Source organism: Falco naumanni, chromosome 5 (assembly GCF_017639655.2).
Source record: "Falco naumanni isolate bFalNau1 chromosome 5, bFalNau1.pat, whole genome shotgun sequence".
NCBI classification, from domain to species: Eukaryota; Metazoa; Chordata; class Aves; order Falconiformes; family Falconidae; genus Falco; species Falco naumanni.
This window is the reverse complement of record NC_054058.1, coordinates 22170179-22196899: the sequence shown is the minus strand read 5'-3', so window position 1 is coordinate 22196899 and position 26721 is coordinate 22170179. Positions and strand designations below refer to the sequence as shown.

At 42.0% G+C, this 26721-nt stretch overlaps 1 protein-coding gene and 1 long non-coding RNA gene across 2 annotated transcripts in view; one reads left to right on the top strand and one right to left on the bottom strand.

Moving 5' to 3' along the window:
* Positions 1-11648: 11648 nt before the first annotated feature.
* PTPRO (protein tyrosine phosphatase receptor type O) overlaps positions 11649-26721 on the top strand; it is a 155324-nt gene continuing 140251 nt past the window's right edge. The window contains exon 1 of the mRNA XM_040594612.1: positions 11649-12149. Within this exon, the coding sequence (XP_040450546.1) occupies positions 11934-12149 (216 nt within the window). The 5' untranslated portion in view covers positions 11649-11933. The remainder of the gene's footprint in view (positions 12150-26721) is intronic.
* LOC121088470 lies at positions 18573-26590 on the bottom strand. The gene is made up of 3 exons (XR_005827958.1): positions 26399-26590; positions 20089-26359; positions 18573-18671 (listed from the first exon to the last, which is right to left on the bottom strand). It is a non-coding gene; the product is annotated as an uncharacterized LOC121088470 (long non-coding RNA).

Here is a 26721-nt window from a genome sequence, read left to right as displayed (position 1 = left end):
ATCAAACAAGGTGCAATGATGCATTTGTTGCTTTGTGAGCCTCTAGTTCAGAACTTGGCATTGATAAACTGTTATAATTAATTATTTCCATTTAATGAGATGGTATACACTATCAGCAAATGTGAGTTTTGATGTCAACATGTTATATTGACCATCTTCCTACATTAATTAGAACATGTCTTGATGGAGTCTTTCCTTATATATGACCAAAAGAGAAACGTAGTGAATTTTGCTTATGTGCCTAGCCAGTAACACACACTGAAGCAGTTTGTGCACGCTTCTAGAGCAACACTTACCCAGAGTCAGAGAATGTTTTCCAGTGATAAAACAGAAAGAATTGGGAAAATGAACTTCTTGGCTCTATTCCTGAATTTGTCATTGAGTCAGGCAAGTCATTAAACACAGTTTGACTCCGGCTTACCTATCTGTTTAATGGAGATAGCAATATTTTCCTGTTATGGAGAGACATTTTAAGGCTTAATTAATTAATATTGTGGAACTCATTGCCATACTTAAACGAAAGTCAAAATATTGCTTGGCATTGTTTAAAGTGTATGAAAATACAGTGTAATCTGATAGTGTTTTAATTCTATGCATTTTTACTGAAAATTAAAATAATTTGATTACAGTGATGTTAACATTCAAATACTTCAGGATTAGTGGAAAGCTCATACTAAAGATTAGTACCATAACAGTTTACAGTCTTGAATGTTAAACACTAAGAATAACGGGTTACCAATGCTGTTCTCATTTGATGATTTTATTTTGCTTTACAAGTGCAGAGAAAGTGCCAGAAAAAAAAAATTACAGGAGTTTTGACATTAACAGACACTAATAAGTGGTACTCGGTGGAGCTGCAAAATAAAGTGATTAAGTAGGTCAGCTTACTTAAAGAATAAGGAATGAAAATAAGGCTAAAACAGGGGTGTAAATGAGTAGGAAGCACAAAATTCATGAAAGACAGCAATATTTGTGCAGCAGTGCCCAGATAATGCAATGGTTACCTCAAAAGAGAAGTACTGTTAATGAAAAACAGCCAGTCTGGCAAAAGAGGGTATTTAAGATATGTGTTGAATTCTTACAGCACTATATACGGGGAGGAGGGGCAAAAGCAGGTACTTCATCAGCTAATGGTGATCTCAGGACTTCAAACTACTACGTCTCTGTTCTGTGCCTGGTGCCAGGTCAGGCTATTCCAACACCTGTGTCTCATTTGAAATCTGGAAGACTTGATAGTGCTATTACCAGTCAAGGGTTTTGCTTACTCCTCAGGCTATGTGGCAGAATCTTGCTTGATCACGTTTTTTGGATGAGGACATTCTAATAGCGAGGGTCAACCTAAATGTCCACCTTTGTGTGTTCTGCACAAATAATGAACTTCGCAGTAATTTTTTGATTCACTTCCACTTCCATTACTGTTTGATGTCCTTTCCTAAAAATATTTTCCTATGTTATTAATTCCATTCCAGTGAAAAGAACACAGCTATCTTGGGTTTCTTTGACATCTACTCTGCTTGTGCAACTTGGAAGAAAATGGGCATTGTCAGATTCAGTTGAGCCTTTGTGGCTATATAGCCCAGCTTTATTTTTCCTCCTATCATTGCAACAATGAACTTGTTGCCAGTACAGTAACCAGCTTCTCCTTTCTGATTCCTGTCGTGCTCACTACTTGAATCAATATTGCACCTTAAAATGATAAAATACCTTGATTCAGGTTGGATGGATCAGTGCCGTGAGGATGATAAGAATATTGCAGATAAGTCTCTGAGTCTTAGAATGCACTGAAAATTATCCTGAAAATGTGCATTTTCTGTGTTTTCATGTGGGTGTTGTCTGTCTTTCCAGTTTCATTCCCTTTTCGATAGGAATTTCAGTTGACCTCTACGGGGTTTTTTTCTGGCACAGTCATATTTTTGTAGTAGTGTTGCCATGTATAACAGGATCCCATTTCTCATCTCTGTCAAATGTAATTACTTTGATGTCAATGCATTCAAATCCACCTTGATATTAGAACATTACTTGTTTCTCTTAATGATGAGACAGAAACTGAAGAGTTGGTTGTTGTTTTTTTTAATATGTGTCCTTTCACAAGGTCTTTCATGGTCAAACACTTGTAACAAGGCTTACTTAAATTTGTTTGTTGCTATTCTGAACCCAGCATGTATCTGTACCTTTCTGCTAATCATTTATGTGTGCTACTGAAATAATGGAGTCCTCTTAATTTCAAGCTGTCCAAGGTCAACAAGCTCACAAAGTTAGAAGCAGGCTGGGAGCTCTTGGGAGCAAATATCTAATAAGAGTTGGAGAGAGGGTGTTGGGCTGCCCAAGACTTGGATCCATTGAAGAGTGTGAACCTCAAAACTGAAGTATTCTTGGGATGTATGTGAATTATTTTCAGTCTGACCTCATGAATTCCACAGACTGAATTCTTAAGCCTTTTACACTGAATAAATAGTATTTTCTCCTAAAAACTGTTCCATTGACTTGAGTAGATGCTTGTTGCAGGAATGCAATGCTCAGACAGAGTAAGCTGTTGTCATGTTAGAAAACAATTGAGGCACTTCTAACATTTCAAATGGGGAATTCCTCTTTTTCACTTCCTTTGCTGAATAGATGATGTTAGGTATATCAGATCTCATAAACATCACCCTTTATTAGTTGCTTCTGGTTACACTCAGGTTCTGAGAATTACTGTACCAAGGTGCCTTTGGTTTTGGTGGTTTTGTAGCCCCATGCATGTATTTGGGTCATGTCAGCTAGCAGCCTGCTTCAGAGGGGCTGTTTCCTGCCCAGCCTGAGTAAAGCTCCGCATTTAATTATTGTAGCTGTAGGTATTATGCTTGTAAACACGTTACCTCTGTCAAAGTCCCCATAATGTCATTTTGATGTCTTCTACACTATTGATCTACCTCCTGCTTTGTGCGGATTTCCTAAGCTGAGAGAAAATGTCAGAGCTGTCTTGTCCAAAAGCATCAGACCACTCCAGCCATTTCACAGCTGCCTCCGGTTTTACAAGGCATTCGGAGCGTACTTGAACAGCTCTGTAGATGCCTGTTTGATGTGTAATGTGCAGCCTCCTGGGGCTCCAGAGTTTTACCCCAAGCTGATGCCAAGGTTCTACTCTATGATATGGAAATGCCAAGGTAATTTCATGCTTTGTAAAGCCCTATGAATATTTTTAATTATGACAAAAATGCCATGGAAATGAAGATTGTTCTGGGGTTTATTGTTGCATGTAGCTCTGTACAACTCTAATTTCATAGTAATTTAGTTCATTTGGCACTTTGAGGTTTGTGGGTTGTCTGGAAGCACATAAGAAAGTGAACCCCATATTTGTCATGGGTTTGATAACCTTGGCTAAGCTAATGCAGGGACTCTTCTGCAGAGTGTTAGTAGTGATGGATATTTTTTTTTTTTTTTCTGCCAGCCCCATTGGAGACTGACAGTCCCTAGGCTCCAAAATGCCTCTGAAGCTTTCCCCACACTACTTCAGTAGACTTCAGTGCTACCCTGTAAGGACCATGTGGGTCAGGGTAGGAGACAATGTGCTAGCCTTTGTCAGCTCGAACTTTGCTTTCTCTTCAGAAACTGCAGGAGTTTTTCCTTATAAAATCCTTTCTGCCTGGTAGTAGACTCAGAACATCAGATGATTTCCTTTAGGACACAGGAACTCCGTAACTGAAATAAAGTAAAAATTTAAAAAAACATGTTTACTAGGTTGATATCTGTGCTTGATTTAGGCAACACGTGTCCTCATGTATGATCCCACCTTGAGCATTGGGTGGGCATAGCTTTCAGTGTGCTACCACTGAGCATGGGTAAGGATACCGACAGGAATGTGCTTCAGGGAAACAGGACAGGCACCTGGCTTCCCTCAGCTGTCCCAGTCTAACCTAGGCCAATGTCACTGCAATGAGCTTTCATGCTCTGCCCTCCTCCAGCACTGGTCAAATAGGTTGATTAAAAGCACACATTGGTTTTGGCCACAGTGAAGCAGCTAACAGCCCAAGCAGAGCTGTTAGCTGTGGAGTCATCCCCTGGCTGCTGCTCAGTGGCTGGTGGTGTACGCGAAGCTACCTGGCATCCTCCTGGTGGGGCTGGGTGGAGAGTGTACAGGCTTGTACAGGCAGGCCCTGCTGGCCCAAGGGGCAAGAAGCTTTCAGGTGTGCTCAGGGGACTCATGCTGTCTGAGACTTCAGCTGCTCTGTAGGAGAAAGAAGCATTGGTGCTGATTTCGGCTGAAGGCACCACTAAGGGCTCTGCTTCTCCTAATTCACTCTGATGGCATGACTACCTGGCCGACTTGTTCAGGTCTGCTAGCTTTCTCCTGATTTTAGGGGTTGTCGAAGATGTCAGAGTAGGGACAGCAAACCATAGCCTTAGCATATTTTTGTACCCAGCTCTTTCTATATGAACTAGAGGTGAAAGTCATGTTAGAAAAAAAGTTTACTGACTCATCATATCCATCTCTATTAAATTACTTTTCAAAAAAATAAGGCATCCTATATCTGCTGAAGTCAATCATGTAACTCCCATTACTCTGAGAGTGTTAGTTTCATAACTGATGTATTTGGCATATTAACGGACTAATTTACGTGAGCAGGATAGACGGTATGTGTTTTTTGAAAGATGATCAAGAAAAGGGAAAGCAGACTATTTTTAATTAAGACCTTGCAAGTAGGTGTGTAGCAGGTCTGAAAAATGGAGAGGAAATTCTGTAGAGATGTTCTAACACTTACATATTTGAAAAAGCTTTTTTTTTTTTTTTTCCTTTACTGTCAGACATTTTTTCCAAATGCTCTGGAATGAGCCTACATATATAATGTACAGGAAGGCAAAAATAAAAAAAAAAATCCTACATCATACTGTCTTTGTGTTTAACACTTTTTCTGACCCTAGAGTTATTGAAACATTAAAGACTGAAATTAAATAGCAAGCATTGTTGCCTTACCTGGTAAATCTACAGATTTTCTTCCTATTTCCATATTATATGTGAAATTCTCTTAAATCTTGCCAACTCGCTTTCTTTAGTGTTTAGAATACCTGACTGTGCCAATAATGTATTTGTTGAATCTTGTCTTTTCTCTCTTTGAATGAAATTCACCCCCTAGGAAGTAAATTGTTTGTGAATGAAATGGGATCTTTATGAATATATTTATGATTTCAAGTGATTTGACCCATTCTTATACAGGTGCAGACCCCTTCTCCACACTGGTTGTTTTTGAAATTGTTTACTCTGAGTATTTGATAATTGGCATGTTTAATCAAACAGTGTGACCAATTGCTTTAGTTGCCTGGTCGTCTGAGGTTTTCATGAAGCAGAGGGAAGATGCTGAGAGTCCATTCTTTAAGCAGAGCGTTTCACTGCAAAGGGGTGGGGAAGAGCATGGTGAGAAGGTGGCCAGTATCCTGTGAGGCTGGGTCAGGGCTGCTTATCCCACCTGCAGAAAGGCAGAGGCATGGATGCTGCTGTGGGAATACAGGCAGGCAGCAGGTAAAGTAACAGGACACTGCCAGCCCAGTGTGTGAAATGGTTCTTTTGTCTTAATTTGGATTTCATGCTGCTGTCCATCTGTGGGTAACTTCTGCTGAAGAGATGACAAATCTGGCTGCAGACTTCACAAGGGCTTTCTTTTTCTTCAGTTTTGAGACAAAAACTTTTATTCAGTGGTGCTTCTGTTTATGGCCTTCTGATACTATAGCACATGAGCTGTATACTTCCCTCTGCTGCAGAGACAGGAGGACAGCTATTCTTATTCCTTTGAAAAAATGCTTTGATACCTGTGGCTGGGAAGCAGTACACAGAAGCTAATATTACTGTCTTTACATAGGAAGGAAACACTGCTAATGCAAAAAGGCTGCTTATTGAGGTTGTTTGGGAAATGGGAGTGAAAAGGCACTGATTTAAGGTGTGCGCTTTTATATTGGGATATGATAACCCCATACCATGGAGATGGTGAAAAAAATTTAGCATAGATGCCAAAGAAGAAAAAAAGGATGTTATCAGTGCAACACTGCAGCTCCTATTGTAAATTCTAGGGACAGAAATGTTTCCTGTATGACTCAGATTTCTGTGAATCAATAGAGCCTCTGAGGGTCAGAGGAAGTCGGTATGTTTCAGAACTGAAAGGTACTGAAATCTGGGGGTGACTGCAGTGAGCCAGAGCCCAGCCTGTCTCCTGGGTGTTTTTCCTTTCAGTTTTTTTGTGGGTTAAAGAGCCTGGATGGTTCTGCAATATAAAACATCAGCTGAATTACTGAGGCTTACCCCCAGAAAGATGATGCATCTTAAGCAGAAAAGATCACTTGATCTTTCCCACCCCAACCCCCAGCTATATAAGACCAAGGGTTTTGCTTTGTTTACTCAGAGTATTTGGTAATTGGCATGATTAATCAAACGGTGCTAAAGACAGTCAGAAACTCCCAGCCTCCCTCTTTCCCCAGTGTGAGTGTGCCTTTGACCTGTTCAGATCCTAGACTAAAATGGAGAAGTGAGCTGAGTCTGGAAGGAAACATAGAAGCTACAATAAAAAACAAGCACAGTTAGAAACTGCAGCAAATTTTTTAATCAACTATATCTGCTGAGACTTGAGGGAGAGCTAGAAGACTAAAAGAGATGGTTCCTGATAACAGGCAGGGCTGGTAAAATATTTAATAGCTTACAAGAAAGGTAAGCATATATGAATTATTTTTCTTGATATAAAACTCTATTCACAGAACTTGCTCTGTTCCTCAGGCATCCTGTAACATCCAGATACCCTAGCACAGATAAATAAAAGTTGCAGGCGCTGTTGAAATGTTAAATAAACTCACTGGCCTTTATGGGTACATTTACTGCTTGCATTCTGCAAAAAAACCCTCCAAAACAACCCAGTTCCTCTCCATACATTATTTCAGTGAATGCTGTGCAGTGTTAGGGAAAGAAATATCAGACAAAATCTTCCATGGACTTATTTATGAGGGAAAGATTTGATGCCAAAGACAGATTTCTGACTTTTTTGAAGGGAAATGACCTTTTGTGGTATAGTTCACTGCTTCCCTTGCATTGAAAGACTAATAAGCATCTGGAAGCTGGTCAGGTTGTACATCTAAAACATGTCAATCATTTTTGTTGTGAAAAGACAGATCTTAACAAACAAGTTGTCATTATTTTTTTTTTTTAGGGGGGGCTGTGGGACATACTTTTAAAAGTCACAGGGCCTGTGCTTATCAAAAAGAAAAGTAGGATAAATGTGCACTTGATCACATAAGCGGCAATCCATGTAAATAGTTCTAGCCCCCCATGGTACTTGTTTTTGTTATTGTTTTATCCACTGCTGTCATTTAAATGAAAGCGCTTTAGGTAAGAACATAAGAAGGATCTACACCTTTTCTTTTTTTTCCATAAAAACATCTGTTACTGAAAAATAACTTCTTCAAGAACTTCATGGACTAGGGCTTCTTCTACTTAGTCTTGTGTTTGGTTTGTTTGGTTGTGGAGGGGTTTTTTTTCCATAAACCTTATTTCATGCCATATTTATCCAGATTTGCTGAGGCCTGTAAAGCGTCGTATAAATCTGGGCTTATACTGCAGCTAAGAATAAATGGTGATTTACAGCTTTTCCCTCTAGGCCAGGCAAACTTGGTAATCTGACTGTTGCTTTGGGGTTTTCAGGGGCAAGGGAAGAATTTACTGTAAACCTGAAATTAAGTCCATGTAAGCTACAAGCAGGAATGTTTTTATAAACATTTGAAACCATAAAACATCTTGATTATTATTTTTCTCTAATAATGTAGTGTGATATATGGTAATTAATGCTGCTTCAGTTAGGATGTTGCATTTATTAAATGACTCATTACAAGCGAGCATGACTGTTTCAATTCATCAGGTCATTAAATTAAAGGTAAAGCTCTAGTGTTGTCACTAGTGCAACCTTCAAGTAGTACCTGAGAAGCTATTGACAAAGTGTGTTTGATGTGGAGCCCTGCTTGTAGGTGGTGCCCTTCAAATGCAGGAGGATTTTCTTCTAACGATTTTTGTCTTCTAGTAATCTGTGTCCTATAATACCTTGAAATAACTTTATCATGTTGCTGCATACTGCACATCGCAAAATAATTCACGCCCCGATTTTACAGTAAATCTAGTGAGCACAGACAGGACTCTGGGAATTTCATCTGTATCATAATACCCTCTTATGCACCTCACCATCAGGTCCCTCTGCTCCAAATTCTTCATTTCACCATAATTCTGCTGGGTGGATTTAGAGAGAACCGGAGTCCCTTAAACCTGCTCTGATACCACTGCAGCCCAGCATACGTCATAGCCCAAGAAATATTATGATGCCTTCTAAGTATATGCTTAGAACAGGTTCTTAGGGAAAAATGAGAAATACTCATAATGCAACATGCTCTGACCATATATTGATGCTACATTGTCACATATGACCTTTGATAAATTCTAGGAAAAAACCAGCAGAGATTCACAAGCATCGGTTTTATGTGAGTGGAGGGAACTTGCTGGTGCAGTGGAGTAAGGACACCCTGTTCAGTTAGCCGCTTTGTTTTGTGGGAGCTACAAACATGCAAATAGACCTAGTCCTTGCTATAGGGCCTTCTAAGTAACTGGGAATATGTTTCAGCTTGTACCGCTCCAAGAAGGGTTTTTTCAGATTTCTGGAATGCGAAGTGGGGTGGTTTTGGTGGTAGTGGGAAGGTTTAGGTTAAATCACCAAAACCACACTATCTGATTGCCACGTTTGACTCCAGAATGGGTTCCATACATAAGCACTTCTTTGCCAATTTTTATTTTTTGAAATTTTCCTCAAATGTTTGCATGTTTTTCATTCAAATAAACCAAATTCCACATCAATTTGTGAGGTATGCTGCTGAATACTTTCTTCATTTCCTCCTGGAGAGATGCAGTGGGTCATAGAGCCCTTAGGCAGCCTTTCATCTGTGAGTACTTTTGACCAGTGGATAAGGGTTTGAAGGACTTGTGGAGCTTCTGAAATACCCTGCTGTCAGTGTCTTTCACTAACTGACCACTTGCAAACACTCACAAATTACCCTGTTTCTTTTTCGATGAGGAAATGGAAGATACTGTCTTGTTATTGTTAAAGCTTTTCTGGTTTGTTAGTAGACTTGCTGTTTCTATTATTGAGATGCTAGAAACAAGTAAGTTTGCCCTCATTTTCATAGTTCTTTTATTATTTTTTTCTTTCTCCTCTGGTCTGTATTTACTTTTCACATCTCCAGTTCAGAAAAGAGGAAATTTCTTTTGCTCTTCCTTCATGTCCTACCTTCTTGCATTCTTAAGAAATGTTTTGTATGACTTTCCAGGTTTCACCCATTGAAAAAGCCTGAAGGCAACCTCTCCAGTATGACAGTCTTTGCTTAGCTTTGCTCACACTATACCTTCTTCCTCTACTAGGGAGTAGGCTTTCTTTGGCAGGAACTGTTCTACTGCTTGTGCCTAACACAATCCTGAACAGTTGCTAGAACACACCTTTTTTTTTTTTTTTACTTAAATAAAAATATACTTAATTATAGTTTTCTGAAGGATTCAGTTCTAGTGGCAGATTGGAATCTTCTAAAGCACTGTCACTTTTTTAAAAGGTTGAGTATCCCTAGATCCTCATAATTTAAATGGACTTAAATTTAAAATGCAATTCTTGCTATTTCTTGGTTGCATTTTTCTTTGTTGCAATGGCCAGACCAGAATGTGTTAAAATCTTAGTCCTTTACTGAAGGTTTCATTCCAGAAACACTTCTCACTTCTTTCAGCTATTGTTCACTTTAACTCTTTGATTCAGATAGTGTTGTTCTGAGGCTAAAATGCCACTAGAACTTTATACTGTATTTTTTTTTTTACTTTTTAGGTATCTTTAGTCTTGTTTACTCCATCATCATTTTAACATCTAAATATTGTAAATAAGTGGAAATTTGGAGAAGACAGCATAAAGTACAATCTTAATGTAAAAAATAATTTACTATTACAATTTAATTTACTTAGTAAACAAGAAGTTCCTAGCCTAAAATTCAATTCATAGCTCACAAGTACTGATGACAGTCTTAATTTCCTAAAGAAATTAACTGCTCTTTCAGATAACTTTCTTCATCCTAAACCTGTGTGCTGAAGGAAATTGAACCACCATTAACCCCTCGCATACCAATTTCTGAAAACATTCCACACACCAACAGAGTGGTGGGTACCCAAGAGAGGCCTGTGTCCTTCACTGGTAGCATTGAGTAGGTCTTTTCTGTCCCCAGCTTCTTATAAATGAAGATTTGAATAGCATTTGCCTTCTGGAGCCCTAAATTTGGGCTTTCTGCCAGTATCTACACAGGACCTGAATTTCTCCTTCATTTTCTCGATTAATCCCCATCAAGTGTGGCAAATCACTGCTCAAGGGCTCATTTCTGTGCAAAATAAGCACATCCCTCTCTGGCTTTGGCCACTTTGAAATCAAGCTTTTGTTGACTGAAGGCCCAAATTATGTGAAAATCAAAAATATGCCGTGTATAAGCCAGGCAGAGGTCTGAAATGTGTATTAATTATTGTCTAATTTAGTGATGGTGTTGGAAAACAATTTTGTAATTGATCAGTTTAAAGGATGTTCTCACAAGAATGTAGTAGAGTTCATCTTGCCTAAATGACTTAGAAAATTTGAAAGTAAACCCTGAACCTACTTTCAGACACTATTTTATTTTTTTTAAGGGAAAGTGAGGTGGTGGCCCATTACTATAAGCAATGGAACCACACCTAGATCCAAAGTTGCTCTGAAGTTTAATGCCCCAGGCATAGCCCTACTATTCTTACAACCTTATTTTGTTCAGATTGACATTGGTTATAGCTCAGATACCTCCCCTGAGGATGCATCCTAATTTATACTGGTGTGAGAGAGAGTGTGGTCAGTGACAAACATGATTCTGATGTAGTCTTCTCATTTTGGAAAGACTATTTTCATCATAATGGTCAAATGGGAGGGACATATAGGTGGGTTTAGGTTTTGTTTTGCTTTCCCTTCCCCTCTTTTTTTTCCTGGGGACATCACCTTATGCCAGACTCTTGTAAAGACGAATAGCTTGCCTGTCCCTGAGTTTGGAGATGGCCCTGGGGTTGCAGCGGAGGATGTGGGGGAAAGACACAACAGGGCATGTGATCTTGGGTCTCCACGTGCCCCTCTAATCCCTGGCCCCGAGTATCTCGTGGGACAGGATGAATTCTCCACCCTTTGCAGGCTCAGACCTGTACTTCGAACCCCTGAAGAGCTGTCCACATGCTTATTCTACCTCCTGAGAAACAGCCGCAAGGCAGTCTGCGTTGTTTCCAAACACTGTGTCTGCTGCTGCTGCCTGGGCACTGGCTCCTGCGGCTGTAGCTCCGACACAGCCGCAACGCAGCCGCCTCCCGCAGAAGCCCCAAGCCCCGTGCGGGGCCGGCTCAGGACCCGTCCCTTCTCTGTTCCCCGCGTGCTCGCGGCACTGCTGTCCCCTAATCGGGCCAGGAGGCAGGAAAAATGGCCCGGGGGGGGGGACACTGTTGTGCCCCTTGGGGGGCGGTGGCGGGGATGCATTTTTGCCTGCCGGCGGAGAGGGGATGCTGTCGGGAGAGCGAAAGGCGGCGGGGGGGAAGGGGGCGGAGGGCGGCGCGGGGGGGCGAGGGCGGCGGCTGCCGGCTGCCAGCCCCCCTGGCCTGCCGCCGGGCGCTGGGGCCGCTCCCGCAGAGGAGCCGGCGCTCCCGGAGCCGCCGGGCGGCTCTGCCCACCCCTTTCGTGCAGCGAGCTCCGCGATCGCCCAAACTCGTGGGAGGGGAGACACCCCCCGCCGCCGCCTCCCCTTCCTCCTCCTCCTTCTCCTCCTCCTCCTCCCCGCCGCAGACCCCAAATAAAAGGGGCGGGGGGCGGCAGGATGCGCCGCTCGGCGGGGAGGTCGGCGACGCCGCCGGCCGCCTGATGCTGCCGCAATTCGCCATTGCCGGGCACGGCTTGGAGCCGAGCGGCGGGAGGCGAGGGGCAGAGGCCGGGGGGCAGGGGGCAGAGGAGCAGCAGCCCCCCGTGCCAGGCCGCCCCCGCGGGCCGCGGACGCCGTCCCCCCCGATGCCCGGCCGCCGCCGGCGGGGGGCCCCGGGGGCCCGCTCCTGTCTCCTCTGGCTCTTTGTGTTGCTGAAGGTAAGTGCCGGGGAAGGGGAGGGGTGCGGGCTCCCCCCTCCCGTGGGCACCGAGCCCCCCCTCCGCGCCGCCTTTGTGTGCCTTCCCGGCGGGTGCGCGGCGCCCGGGCACGGCCAGGTGGCTGTGCCCGCTCCGCCTCTCGGCGGGGGCAGGGGCTCGGCCGCGGCGGTCCCCGCTGTGTGCTGCCGGGGCCGATGCGGGGCTGGGGGGGGGGGGGGAAAGGGAGGCGCGGGATCCGACGGGCGGGCAGCCCGCGGCGGGGGGCGCTCCCTCGGCCGCCTCTCCGCCGAAAGTGCCAGCGGCCGGGGCAGATGCGGCGGGGGGACCCGTCCTCTGCCTCCTCCAAAGTTGCCCGGGGTGCCGGGAGGGGGCGGGGGGGGGGGGGGGGGGGGTACTGGCCGGCCGGGCCGTGGCGGGGACGCCGCGCTGTCCTTCAGCACCGCCCCGGCCGCCGCCCGCCTGGGGGGACACGCACCCGCCGCGACGCGTGGCCCCTCGGATGTCTCTTGGCTTCCGTGCACCCCCGAGAGCCGCCGTGCGAACGCCGCTAACAAAGGGCGGGCAGCGCAGCGCAGCGCAGCGCGGTCTGACCGTGGCAGGGTCCGACATCGCTGTCTGATCAGCACCGCGCTGTGCTCGGGCTCAGCTGATCTTGACAGATTAATTTTTCAAAGTTCTGATTAATACTGCAGGCTCGGTTTCACATGATGCTTTTTATCTTCACGCTTTCGCTCCTTTAATGGTTTCTCGACAATATTTAGTATGTTCCGTGTAACTTCTAAAAGAAAACGTATGTGTTATCGAGGTGAATACCACTGGCTGTAGATGTCATGGCCCTACAGCACGGTGCTCGGCGCTACTGAAAACTTCATCGTGTATTTGCCAGTCACTGTTAAGGAGAGCTCTGCAGCTGAGGACCTGACCTGTCAGAGTCTCATAAATGTGAAAGTTCTATGAAAATCAGCAGGGCTCCCTGTGTGAATGAGAGTTTTCAGGATCGTGTCCTAGAACAGCAGTGGTGTCATTTCTAAAATTGACATTGCATTGACAGAACTATTTAAAGGGAAGCTTTCACAGCATCTGTTCACATATAGTAGTCAACTGTCAGCTGGCTCATTTTCATAACTGCTGAAACTTGTATTTATGCAAGACACAATATTAATACACCGACAAAATTTTGCTCCTTGGAATGTTGAGATTTTTTTCTATTATTTTTAAGAAAGCAAGGCTGTGGACATTATGGCCCCACAGAAAGGTCAAGGTTCTGATTTGTTCCCTCATATAGAGTGCACACTGTTTTAAGTAGTCGTTTTATCCCACAGTCACAGAGTTCATATTGCTCTAAATCCTGGCATTTTTAAAAAATCAAGCTGTTTTTGTGGTGAGTTTTATGGGGGAATTTGTTTTGGTTTGGTTTTTTTTTTTTTTTTTTTTACTAGCACTACTGTGATAAAAATTACTGTGGTAAAGCAAGACAGGAAAAAAGTAGTTAAATTTTGTAAATTAAAAATCACAAGAAATTTGGTAAGGTTGGAGGGTAGTCCAGGCCTCAGCTTTTCATTCTGTGGGGAAATGACCGTAACTTCTGAGCTAGATAAAACTCAGACAAACCCAGACTCAAATGACAAAGAAAGCTGATAAGCATTAGCAGAATCTTGTACCGTAAGAGAAGGCAAAGCTGTAGCTCGAGATGGAGGTGCATCAGTGTGTGACTGGATTATGACTGTGGTTGGATAGCAAGTCTGCTGTAATTAGTTATGTTGTGCATTATTATTAGACAATACAATAAAAGGAGAACTAGGATTTCAGAAGATGCTCAAATGTGGTGACAGGAAAGAAGCTGGGGAGGCAAGAGTAGTGCTTGTTTCAGATCACTGGAATGAATCCGTTTTCCCGAGTTTGAAATTCACTGAGTTTTCTTTAAGGACTGCATGTCTTTTGCAGTGACAAATAATTGAAAACAACTGATTTCAAAACAGGGCACTTCCCTAGTTCCGTGCCGTTTAGTTCTGCCAGCTTGTTGAAGCAATAGTAAAATTACTGAGCCTCAGGTTGTTAAATTGATGTTTCACCTGGAAGTTAATCTCATTGAGAAAGCAGTGGCATTGAACTGATGAATCTGAAGGTGGGCAAACCTGATGTCTGCATGCTTGCTGTTTCAGCCTTAGCAGCCCAGATGTCACTTGCTAAGCTGTATCTGCTTGATGTGGCCTTGATGCCCATCTGGCAATTTGTAAAATCATCATCAGATTTTGCAGTGATAAAACTGCTCAAAGCACCCCTTCCCATCCCATCAAGTAACAGCAACAACTTGTTTCAACTCCTGACGTTGTCTGAGGTTGCTGGTAGTCAGTGACAAAAGGAGGTCAAACAGGGATACTGCCCACTGCACGTCGTGTGCCTGATATTGTGGCCCATGGGCTAATAATACTTAGTTCCTTCTTTCACAGTGCGATGCGAATGCTTTCTGTGCTCCAGGGTAATACCATAATCTTTTTTTGAAATACAGCAATGTGATCTTTTACCTTTTATCATTCTGTTTCTTCAGTGGTTTTCTTATGTGATGGGTAGTTGAGAAACTAGCAGAAGAAAGGCATTGTGTGCCAGCTTATAGTTTAATATGGATTTACAGTACTTTAGAGATGAACAGGGCTGTGTCTTGCTTCAGAGAAAAGCCTCCAGCCATTCTGCTGTAGGAATCTCTTAATATGTGGCCACGTTGCAATGGGTCTGCCTACTCCGGTGTTGCAGTCTGAGTGGCTGGAAGGCATAGTCTTTAGCAGCTTGCTTTGTAATTGTCTCATTTTGGTGTGGCAAAGGCATGGCTGATCACAGCTGAAAGGAAAAGCTGTACTTTCAGTGACATGAAGGACAATAAAAACTAGACATGTTCCCTGATCCCAGTGACTCATGTTATCTTTCCCAACTTTTCTAACTTTTCTACTTTAACTAACTTAACTAACTTTACTAACTTTCCTAATTCAGCAACCTTCCCTCAGGCATGCCTATGCTGAGCTTTGACCAGTTGATGTTCTGCCCTGGATTATGTGACTGATGTGTCAGGTGTCCCATGCTGTTAGTAGCTTGCACCTGGGTGATTTTATGTTTCCTTGCAGTATTATTTGTGTGGGACAAGGCAGAGCTTAATAAGAGGACAAAAGCATCCTAAACATGCCAAACCTGGTGCTGGAACGTAATTTACAATCTGTTACACCTCCAAGAGGGTCTGAGCAATGCTCTGAGTAGAAAAAAACAGTGAGAAAACTGGTTGTCATGATAGTGTGGACTAAGTAGGAGGGATGACATTCTTAAGAAAAAAATTGTCTCCAAACGCCAATAAAATATGTATCTCTTATTTCCAGGAGACTGAGGTCTTTGTATAGTAGTTTTATATGCTCTTCAGGTACTGCATATAAAGCAGCAACATCCTTTTTCTTTCTCTAAACAAGGACAACTTTTTATGTCTAGCGGGGTAGCATTTTGTCCTCTACTACATCAGTTTATGGAGTTTGGTGTCATAGTGAAGTCTAAATTCAGGTGTACATGGATTGAGTTTTCAAAGAGATTTAGGTTCTGTAAGAGTCTTCTCAGCACAGCCTTACCCAACAAAGGAAATGTGCTTCTATTGGTGTAATTTTCAAGAATATCTGCATCTAATATTAATAATCTGAAGCAAAAGCCATACCATCAGGACACTGCCTCTTTCTGTGGGAGAAACCTTTCTAAGAGCAATGCTGATTTCACAGCTGGAAGCCCCAGTGCTTCACAATTGTTACTCCTGGCTGGGAGACAAAAAAAAAAGAGAGAGAGCACACAATGTGAATTTTGATATGAAGTCCTTTTAGTATTTCTTCTCTCTCTGAGATGCTGATTGAAGCTCTTATTGAGAAAACATATATGTTTGTTTGTTTTCCTCAAGACCACGTGCTACTGGTATCAAAATAAAACCTCTCTATTTTACTAGTTCTTTTTGGTTTGCAAAACTAGTGTAATGTTTCCTTACGATGGGACAAACTCAGAGGAGTTACTGAGGTAAAACTGTATGAACTTTCCTGCCTACTACTAGTCTGAGACTATCCAGGCTGTATGGAAGAGAAAAACATCCTCTCGGCAAAAGCATACACTTTTATTTTTTAAAAAGTTGAATATGAATGATCATCCCTCACTCAAAATTTCCACAAGTCATGTTCATTTTCATTTCATTATTTTCATTTCATTATTTTCATGAATTTTATCTGGACCAGGGTGATTCTAGAGGGCAAAGCTAATGAAGAGCTTGGATGCTGACTCATGTTAATGGAACCTTAGTAGGAACTTGCAAAACCCTCTCTGCTAGCGGAATACTCTTTGAGAAATTTCTGATTTCGTTGTGGTGAAATGATAGTGGACATTGAGAAAAGATGTTTCATCCCTGCAGGAGTTATGAGTCCCAGGCTCAAATTGTACAAGGTCAATAAAGCTATTTCTAGGTTTTAGCACCTCAGTCAGAAGCTGCACTCGAGGGTGAGCCCTCATTTAGGTTAAGACCAAGACCATGCTGAATGAAGGCGTACCTGTGGCGATCCCGTGGCAGTTCGTTAAAGGGCTCACAGATGGTGTGCTGACTGAACTTGAGAAGCCCACTGATCTCTGCACTTCTGGTATCACCACACAGAGCAATCCAGGCAGATCGTGAAGTGACCTTACAGAGCTTCCAAATGAATGTTAAATTGAACAAAGTCTTGTGTATATCCATCTTGAGACTTATTTTACTAGACAGTCTTACCTCTGGAGAAGAGAGCTTTTTTTATTGGGCATATGTGACAGGACAATAAATGTCAAAAAAGAAAACTTTGGAAACAGGTCTTTTTGCTGAACTTAAAAGACTCGTAGTTAACTTCGGTTTTAAGGGTTTTTAAAGTTATTTACCTTTTCCTTTGGAGAAATATGTATCATTATAATCCTGAACACTCGTATCTTCTAGTAAATTAGTGATTGCATTTTCATTACTCAAGATTTTGAAGATTCTATTATTGTAGCAAAATATAGTTGGTTGCAATGTAAAGAAGTCGTCAAACTTTGATAAACATTTAAAATGTTTTAAAATGAAAATTTTTAGACAGAGTTTAGTACCTAGGAGTCTACTAAGCAAATGAAGAGAACGGCTTATTAAATATGTTCTGCACACAACAGCTATTACAACTTTTTTTTTAATTACGTTTCAATCAATGTACAGTTGAAAAGAAGAAAATCTTTGTGGAAGAAATGTGGCAACACAAACTAGCTGCCATGTGTGCGATGTGTAACAGATGAATAGAGAATGGGAGATACTTGAAATGGAGAGGTTACCTTTGTTTTCATAGCACTGTGTAATCTTGAATGAATTCAGCCGGTGAAGGGAGCAACTCGAGGAAGAAGTCTGCTGTCTTTACAGTAAGCCAAATGTGATGCATTTCATTTCTGGAACTCCTTCATTCTTATGCTAGGAAATTACAGTGGCTTTTAAGTGAAAGAGTTCCAGAAATAAAATGATATGCATCATGTCTGGCTCACCATAAAGATAGCACGTTGTACCAGAGCAAAAGTAGTATGTGCTGTGCTCAAATTACTATGGTTATCTTTGCATTTTCCCTTCAGTCACATGCCTGTAGTTAGAGAAGAAATGCTTTACAGTAAGCCTCAGTGATGAGAAGGTTGGTGACACAGCTGATAGTAACAGGGAAGAGAGCAGGCAGGAGATAAATTTTTTAGGGAATTAATGCACTCAGCTTTTAGTATGCTGGTCTTGAGGTGGCAGCATGGACATTAGAAGAGAGGATGGCACTGTGACTTGAGTAGAAAACATACTGTTGGGGGTGGAAGAACGTGAGTGGGACATTTAAGCACGAGGATTGAGCTCTTCAGAGGAGCTGAATGGAGATAACAGAAGCCAACAACTCTTTGCTGTTCTATGTCAGCCAGAGATTTAACATGAGATAACTGTTTGGTAGATATGAACCCCTTGCAAGATAAAAACCCTAAATTCCTTTTTAAGTACTTTGGGGGAAAAAACAGATAATGTTGCCTGTCAGTTTAACAGTTGTGATTTTGAAGTGATTTGGCCTCAGTACTCTAGGTGGTTGAGACATGGGTCTTATAGTCATGTGAGAAGGGTTTGAAGAACTGTAGCTTCTTTGTGTGCTGTATACTTGTAGGTCCCCAATTTAGTTATGTTGACTTCTGACTATATAACGCAAAAGACAAGGCTTTGGGATAAGAGGTAGGTCTTAGTCACTAAGTTGTTGATCTGATCAACAATGCCTTCAATTTTAAGAGCTTCGAATAGTTTCCTTGATGCATTCTGAGAATTAGTCAAGGGGACTGTTCTTCAAGGCTGAGAGGAGTCCCCAGAGCCGACCACAGACTGTCCCAGGTGCCTTGTTACCTTCGTGTAACCTGCTGTTTGGCACGTGTCTGTTATCTGAGCCACAGCTACTCCGGATCATTTCCTCTTTGTTCATACAGAAGTCAATTTAACATGGGAAATCTTTATTCCTTGCTGACCTATCAAATGCAAAGGAAGGGTTATGTCCTTATTCTGCTTACAAACAGCAAAGAAATTTTAAACTTGAGTAAGAAAAAAACAAACCAAAAAAAAGAATCCCCAAACCCCTATTAAAATGTGGTGAAGAACAGTGGAGAGACTTGGTGGAAAAAATTCCACAGAAAGAATACTAATTAGTGTTTTCTAAAAGTACTGCAAGGCAGATTTAAGAAAAAAAATGAACGGTTTCCAACAGCTATGAAATTAATTTATTTATTATTTTCTTAGCACTGCTGTGCCTAGCTTTGTTCTGTATGCAAAATATCTGCAGACTCTGCCTGAAGTCTGAAAGATAGACACATCAAAATAAGGACGCTCTAGATAACTGAGAAATGATTATCATATATGCCAGTTGCTGGTATTCTCCAAGGGGCAGTATACCTTCCAAACAGAAATAAGTCACAATTGCTTCCCCCAGGAGCTAAGCAGAGGGGATTTTTTTTTTTTTTGTAGTTGTTTGCTGCTTTTGGTTTTGTTCGATATTGATTTCTACAGGATGTTGCTCATCAGAGCTTCTGGACATTTACATCAGTTTAAAACATCAAAAAATAATTAATAATCAATGTGACTTTAATCCCTTCAAAGAAAACCCATTAACCTACAAAAATGCTCTACCTCACAATAGTTTTCATGAGTAACTGTAAGCAGGGCAAGAGATGAAAGAGAAAAACAACATTCAGATATTTCCTTTTAGAGGTTTTCTCTTAAAGCAAACTCCTATTCAAAACAGAGACATCGCTAATATTTTATTGCAGTCATCTTACTGTAAATTAGGAGGTTTGCTTTTTTTAATAGTTTTCTATCTCAAACTTGCCTGCCCTTGCCTAATCTTGTACTGATACTATCTTGAGTCGTCAGTGTCTGCTTCTGAGGAAAAAGATGATGATGTCACAAAATCAATATCAGAGGATCCTATACTGTAATCCCTTTTCAGGGAAGTCCATTAAATCAATGCCTCTCCTTCTGTGAGTAATGACTGTAGAATCAAGCCCTCTAATTTTGCTGTGTGAAGGAATAAGCAGATGGGATGGGATTTTACATAATTAACTAGAAGTTATTAAATACAACAAGAAAAATTACGACATTTTCTGAAAGATAAATGAATACACAGTGAATACTTAAGTGTATTTCAGAATGATTGCTGGTATAAAATTACTTCTCAGTTGGGTTACAAAGTAATGCATTAAACCAAAAATGCTTTTTTGTTTTAAGATATTTCTTGTAAACTAACTCAAGACTACATAGGCTCTGAAGCCCCATCAGGTTTCCTCAGCAGCATTGTGGGAAATCTTGAAAACTACAGAATGGTGACACCATATGTTGTCACCAGCATAATATGGATAATAATTAAAATAGATAATGATTCTGTCATCTCACCTGTTGTTTATGTGCAACATTGACCTCTGTTAGCTGGAACCAGAACTGATGGGTTGCCTCTAATTCATAAGATGCTGGGAGCTGTCAGAGAGTCTACTGTGCTTCTGGGAAGGGGTCCAAAGTCCAAAGGAAGTCAATGGATGCCTTTATGTTGCTTTAAATGGACTTTGGATCAAGCTGTAGCGGGAAGACCTGCTATCTCAGCTGGGTGATGCGATGAAGTTTGACATGCAGCTCAAAGCTAACTGTGATGTACTGGTGACCTTGGACTCACTGGAGTGTCGGCAGCGCAAACCGGAGGCCATGGGATGGTTTTGATCTTTGGAATCTGGGAGTCTGGTACTTTAAAGGAACTCCCCATCAGATAAATTTTGAGCAACCTTCTTGCTTAGGGGGTAGCTGTATTGGCAAGAATTGATGTGTGGTAATCCACTGCTGGAGCTGGTGTCTTAGGAGCACGCTTGTATGCTTCTGCTCTGCAAAGGTCCTCTTGTAAGGAAACTTAAGTTTTGTAACTAGCACTATGCAAAAAATAGGGTGGTTTTCTTCAGGCAGAGCCATCAGTCTCCTCTTTCTCTTCCCCCTCGCATTTCAGGGACCATTCAAATAAAAGTTCACATTTAAGTACATTTTAACCTACAGCTTTTACTGGTGTTACAGCATTAACACAGATACATGGATGGGTGGAAACCAAATTCCACGTCAATACCAGTTACTTGTATGTGGATCTGAACAATGCAGCTGGTCCCAGCTTCTTCAATACGCTAGCTGAGTGAAAAGCAATACCAAAACCCAATGACTGTGTGGGGCCTTTGAATTTCAGAACATAAGCTCTGTTTCTGCTTTGCCCAGGTGCAATCTGAACACAGCCGTTATTCCCTAGACTCCTTCACTTGCACTGTTCCAGTTAACTACAGAACAGTAGACTTCCTTATCTGTGATCACACAAATGGAAATACCAGTGCAAAATATATTCCCATGCTTATCTGAAATGCAGAAGGGAACCAGAATTTGAAAAGTAATTTAAGATAGGTGTCTGGAAAATTGATTTTTCTCTAAAGGGCAAATGCACAGCCAGATTAAGAGCCGGCAACAAGTCCAAGTTATGTATTGAGTATATTGAGTAGCAGAGCTGCTCTTGCTTGGAGGAGCTCATGGTGGAGTCAAATCCTCTGAATTCCTTCCATGAGGAGAAAAACAGAGGTGTTCTTAGATGTACACACAGAACAATTGTGAAGATTGAGCTCTGTCTGTTTCTGCATGGACGTGTTTCTGTTGAAACATGAGAATTAAGAGAGATGAATAGTCAAAAGAATTTTTTTTTTAAGTAAAAACAAAAAACCCTGACCCTTTGACTACAGTGCTTAACAGCTTTAAATAGGATCTGTATCCATATCTGCTGCATATTGTAAATATTCTTTAAAAAGAAGACATTTAGTTTTTCCTTTTAATATTTTGTCATCAATGACCTGAACTTTGCAGGAGCCTTTTTGCAAAGTAATATACCAAAGACCTTTTGGCTGTGGCAGACATCATGCTTGATGCTGGGACGAAGGGGTTTTATGCAGTGGCATAACAGCCTAGCTATCAGGTATCAGTTTTTCCTGGTAGGCATTACATCAGGTGATGGGCAGTAGCAAGTAAGGGTATCGGTAACTGGCCAGGTGGAGGAAAAAAATATCTGGAATGTCTGTTATATGGTGCATGAGAATTTGGCTTGGAGCAGAGCCATAATGGCTTTCCAATGGCCTCACCAGAAGGAGTGGTGTGAGTAGAATAGCTGCAGGTGATGTTATTTCATATACAAATGTTTGTGAGCATTACGAGGTTAGGAGATAAAATGGAAAAGAAACAGAAATGTTTTGGAACGTGGCAGAGCATATCTCACAGGCTTCATCTGTTCCGGTTATGTACATAGTTATTTCTGCATCCCTTTTCTTTCTACAGCTAACCTTTAATAAAGATGTGACTGGTTTGGAGATTGGCTTTTACTAATGGTATCTTGTAATGGTTGTGTACGATCAACTGTTCACTTCATTATGTACAGTGAGGGAAACTCAGCTACTGATTAGGGTGTTTTTATCTGAAATATTTTTTTTATTTTATTTTTCCAGAGCTAGGCATTTGTTGCCCTTATGAATGCTGGTTATATGATTAACACATATGAAAGCTAGTGGATAACTGAGTTAGCATTAATTTTAACTGGAAGAATCAATCCTGTCATTGAAATATTTATAATTGTATGATTTGGTTTGTAAACTGATAGTTTACCATATCTGCATTTGTCTGCTGGCCTGTAAGGTGTATGGGTCTCATGTCGTGCTTAGAAAGAAAGGGTCAAATTTTCTCATGCATATTTCCCAGTGTAAAAACTTACTCTGTGGTTCAACGATGCAGCAGAACTGGGCTCGCAGCAAACTATCTTGTTTAGAGCGAGGAAATCCAAGGGCTGCTGCATTGGACTGCCTGCAGACACAGCAGTAAAGCTGCAAGTAAAAAGCAAGGAATGACTGTCTTCAAAAATGGTGAGGGGAAAAGTCACAATGGTGTTATAAGCTGGATGTGGTCTGGTTGCACGTCACTGGACAGCTCTATGTTCTGCTGCTCACTTCTTGGACTGGTAGAGGTATCCCCTCATTTATCCTTCTAGCTGGCCTTAGGCTGATGGTAATGCTGATGTTCCTTGCTCCACTGCGTAGCTGGGAGGGTGGGCTGGGCACACTGCCCAACTGTGGCACATGGAGAAAGGGGGAGTGAAAGACTGTAATGGGCCAGTTGAGAAAGCAGGTGATTCAGAATTGTCCCCTGGTTGTCAACAAAATGGCAAATGCGGTAAGTATAGAGCAGGGACTTCATGCATCCCTGAGGATACAGGAAAATGTGGGACTGTTTAGAGGCATACAGTAGTTTAGGCTGGAAGGGACATCTGGAGACCATCTGGTCGGAGCCTTGGCTCAAGCAGGGCCAAGTAGGTCAGGGGCTAAGGGCCGTGTCCGGATGAGTTTTGAATATCTGCAAGGTTGGAGATTCCACCACTGCTCTGGACAACCTCTTAGGGCCCTGCAGGAAAGGAATGACAGTCAATTATACCTTTTTAAAAATCATTAATTGGAACTCAAAAAAACATGAAACCTGACTGTTTCATGGTGTGGTTTTTTTTTTCCTTTAAATTTATATAAATGATTTCTTACACTGTCTTTCCCTGTAAAATTTAAAACTCTGGGTTACAGTCACAAGCTTTATGCTGAAGTCTGCTGGTTTTCTTGCATTCATCAGCGCCTTGAAGCCTGAGCTTTAAATATAACATCAAGGATAAAATTTTTAGAGCTGCCATTGTTAGAATGTGCCTTAATTATCACTTAAACTTTCTGCAGAGTCAGTCAGGTATCTGCCATCACTGAACATTCACTTCACAGGTTCACATTTCTCAAGAAGGTTTTTTGATTTTTTTATATTATTTTTTTTTTCCCCTCCACCCCCCCCCCCAGCCTCTGATGTACGCTTCTGGGAGGAGAACCACGTCTTCATGTATTTTACAAGCTTAGGTCCTAGGCATGCAGGAAGCCATTAAAGCGTCACTGTGGGGGTAATTGTGAGCAGCGTGAATTAAAGGCGGCTGAGGCAGGGCTGGCCTCTGTCCTGGCTGGCTTAGTGCTGGAACACTAAGGAATTGGTCATCTCTACATCCAGTTAGAGAAACTTGTAAAAATCATCAAGGTGGAAAAATACGTGTCTCAAGGGAATATACGGAATCCTTTCTGGAAATTTCCCTTACGCTTTTTGTATTGATAACTGAACCGCTGCTGCTAAAATCGATATCAGATTACAGGGACTTGATACACTTAATGAGCTCCAAAGGAGCAGTTACTTTGGACTGTGATTACAACTTCTGTTGCCTGACTCCGCATCATACTAACATTTTATTACTAATGATTTATAATGTTGAAAGGGATGATGAATTTGGTGATTCATTTTCTCACCCCACAGATTTTGCCATAAAATTATGTTATCTTACACTGTCACAAGTTTACTTGTCCATGCTCTAGAATATAGATTTCTTTTTTTTTAATTATGGAATACAGAATAATAAAAACTACCCCTGCCAAACCAAACAAAAAAGCACACCAAAAATTCAAAACCTGACCAAAAAAATCTTCCCCCACAAGTTTAAAAAGTGCTAAGATTATTGTTGTTCTGTGGCCCTTAGTTCTTCCAGTTCTGTTCCATGAATCTTGATTTCCAAACAATATCAACATAAAAACCCCTTCTGCTTATAGTTTTTAAAAGTCAGATCTTCCAGTAACGCAAAAGCGAATTTTACAGTTAAAAAAACCCACCAACTCATAATGTTGTCTGTTAGAGAAGCAAAATGATGCTTTTTCTCTGAAGACCCTACAATGCCAGATTTAGTTTATTTTGGGAAGAAAGAAAGACTATTCTGTAGAATGTGCTTACCACTTGTGAAGTGAAAGGTGTCGGCAGAGGGTGTGAAGACATCCTGGAAAACAGAGCTTGTAGAGAAGCAGATGAGTTTATAGAAAAAGGAAAACCCTCTCCACTTCTTTATATTTAGTATAAAAGAAATGGATAGAAGGGATTTGCAGGCATCGTGGATGGCCTAGGGTGGACCAGCTGTGCTCAGGCTGTGGGTTCACAAAGTTCAGTTCTCTAATCTCAGCTCTGTTCAAGACTAGATGTAGCTATACTGAAGTGGCCTCCACTGCGCGGGGAGGGTGGTGTGAAGGAGGAGACCCTGAGGTCCGCTTCAAATGCTGCTGTGCCCAGCTACAGGGCATGGGGGAAAGGGCTCCAGACTGAAATGGCTCTGCCACAGAGGCCCTTGCCTGCCACACAATTTAAATGCATGATTTCAGTTGATATTATTAATTTGGAAGGTTTATAGGTTATTAAAATGGGTTGTGTGACAGTTGCATGTCATGTGGGTACAGGAGTTTCACGTATACTCTGGTTTTTCCACAGTGCATTCTTTCTTTGTGTCTTTTACAAGTTTAAACAACAAAGTCTGGTGGTGTCAGATGATGCCTGGGATTGATTCTTTATGTTTTTGTCCAGAAGTGCAACACCCTGTTCCTATAGTACTATGTGACGGGTGGCTGGTAATTGCTGAGTGCCCACTGTGAATTTCTGCAACGATAATGAAAAGTCTTTCAGCATTAGGAGATGAGCCCCAACCTGAGTGAGGGGAGGCAGATGGACTGCGGAGATGGGTCTGCATCCTGCACCCGGGAATGCACATGCTGTGTTAAGAAGGCTAATAGAGGGCAAGGGGAGTGTCCCCCTCTGCCCCCTGATAAATCCATCTCTGTGCTGTCAGAAATAGCTGTAGAATGGGAGCTCTGGGATTTTTCTCTACTGAAATGGTCTAGTCTCATTTATGTCTTTTCCTTCTTGCATATTGGCATATTCCTTCTATGCAAGTATTTATTCAAAGCCTTTACTTGGAGTGTCAGACTAAAGGTCATATCAATTTTTTTCTCTGTCTCTTGCTCTTCTTTTTCTCTCTAGTCCCTCTATTTCTAAAGATGTCAAATTAAATAACTGATGATTTCTTCTGATGCCATGCAGCCTTAACAATATACATATTAGGCTTTAGTGTATTTTTCTTTTTTGCATCTCTGTGCTTTCAATTTGTATGCAGAGCCATCCTCTTAGATGAACTCCTATGCCCAGAGCTGAGGATTATGTTCTTATCCAACATATGTACTCAGCCTGAAATGCTAAATCTCTGCTACTAGAGGAATGGAAAGATGTTATGGTTAAAGGAGCTATGTCAAAGTTATGAGTCAGATCAAACTGTAAATCATTTCTGGTGAGAGGCAAGATAAAGATACTCCCTGAATGTTAGCATCCCCTGACAAGCACTAACTCATAAATTTAAATACTGCTATTCTGAGTGCAAGGGATTAAACAAATACAGTTTTTTTGATAATAATAATAAAAAAATTAACTTTGTGACAGTGATGGGGGAGTCTGTGAATGCTGTTTTGTATGGGATGATTTTGATCATCCACCCTGTAGGATGGGGATGGTGGAAACAGAGGGTGACAGTGGCATGGTGGGGACTGAGTTGTTTCCCCGCCCCTTCAGCCAGCCTGGTCTCACTGGAAGACCAGGAGCAGTTCCTGCAGGAATCCATCTGCTGATGTCCCTGTCCTGTGCTGCCCCTATTGCAGCAGTTCAGGTAGGAGGAGAGGAGAGGGAAGAAAAGCTCACCTGGCTGTGTAGTTCCCCCGTTACCTGTCAGCAGTTGCTCGCTGACACTGGCTGTCAGTGTGTACAGCTGCAGCACAAGGGTGTCTTCATGGCAGGACATAGGAGGATGGTGGCTGGGACCTGCCCAGGTGTTGGGGAGCATCCAGCTGCTTTGACGTTCCAGCCTTGCTTGTCTGTGAGTCATGCCGGGGCTCGCAGAGGCAGGTGGTCGGCCAGGCTTGCTCACACTGCCTTGCTAATGGCTCTTCTCCATCTCTGCAGCTCTGCGTTGGAGAAGGGTGCTGTATCCTCCCATTTTCAGCGAAAGGCAGCATTGCAAGCTGGGGAGAAGGCGGCAACACCATGCTTTCCTCTGGTCCTTTCCCTTTGAGGTCATTTGTATCCTGAAAGGGAGGAAGC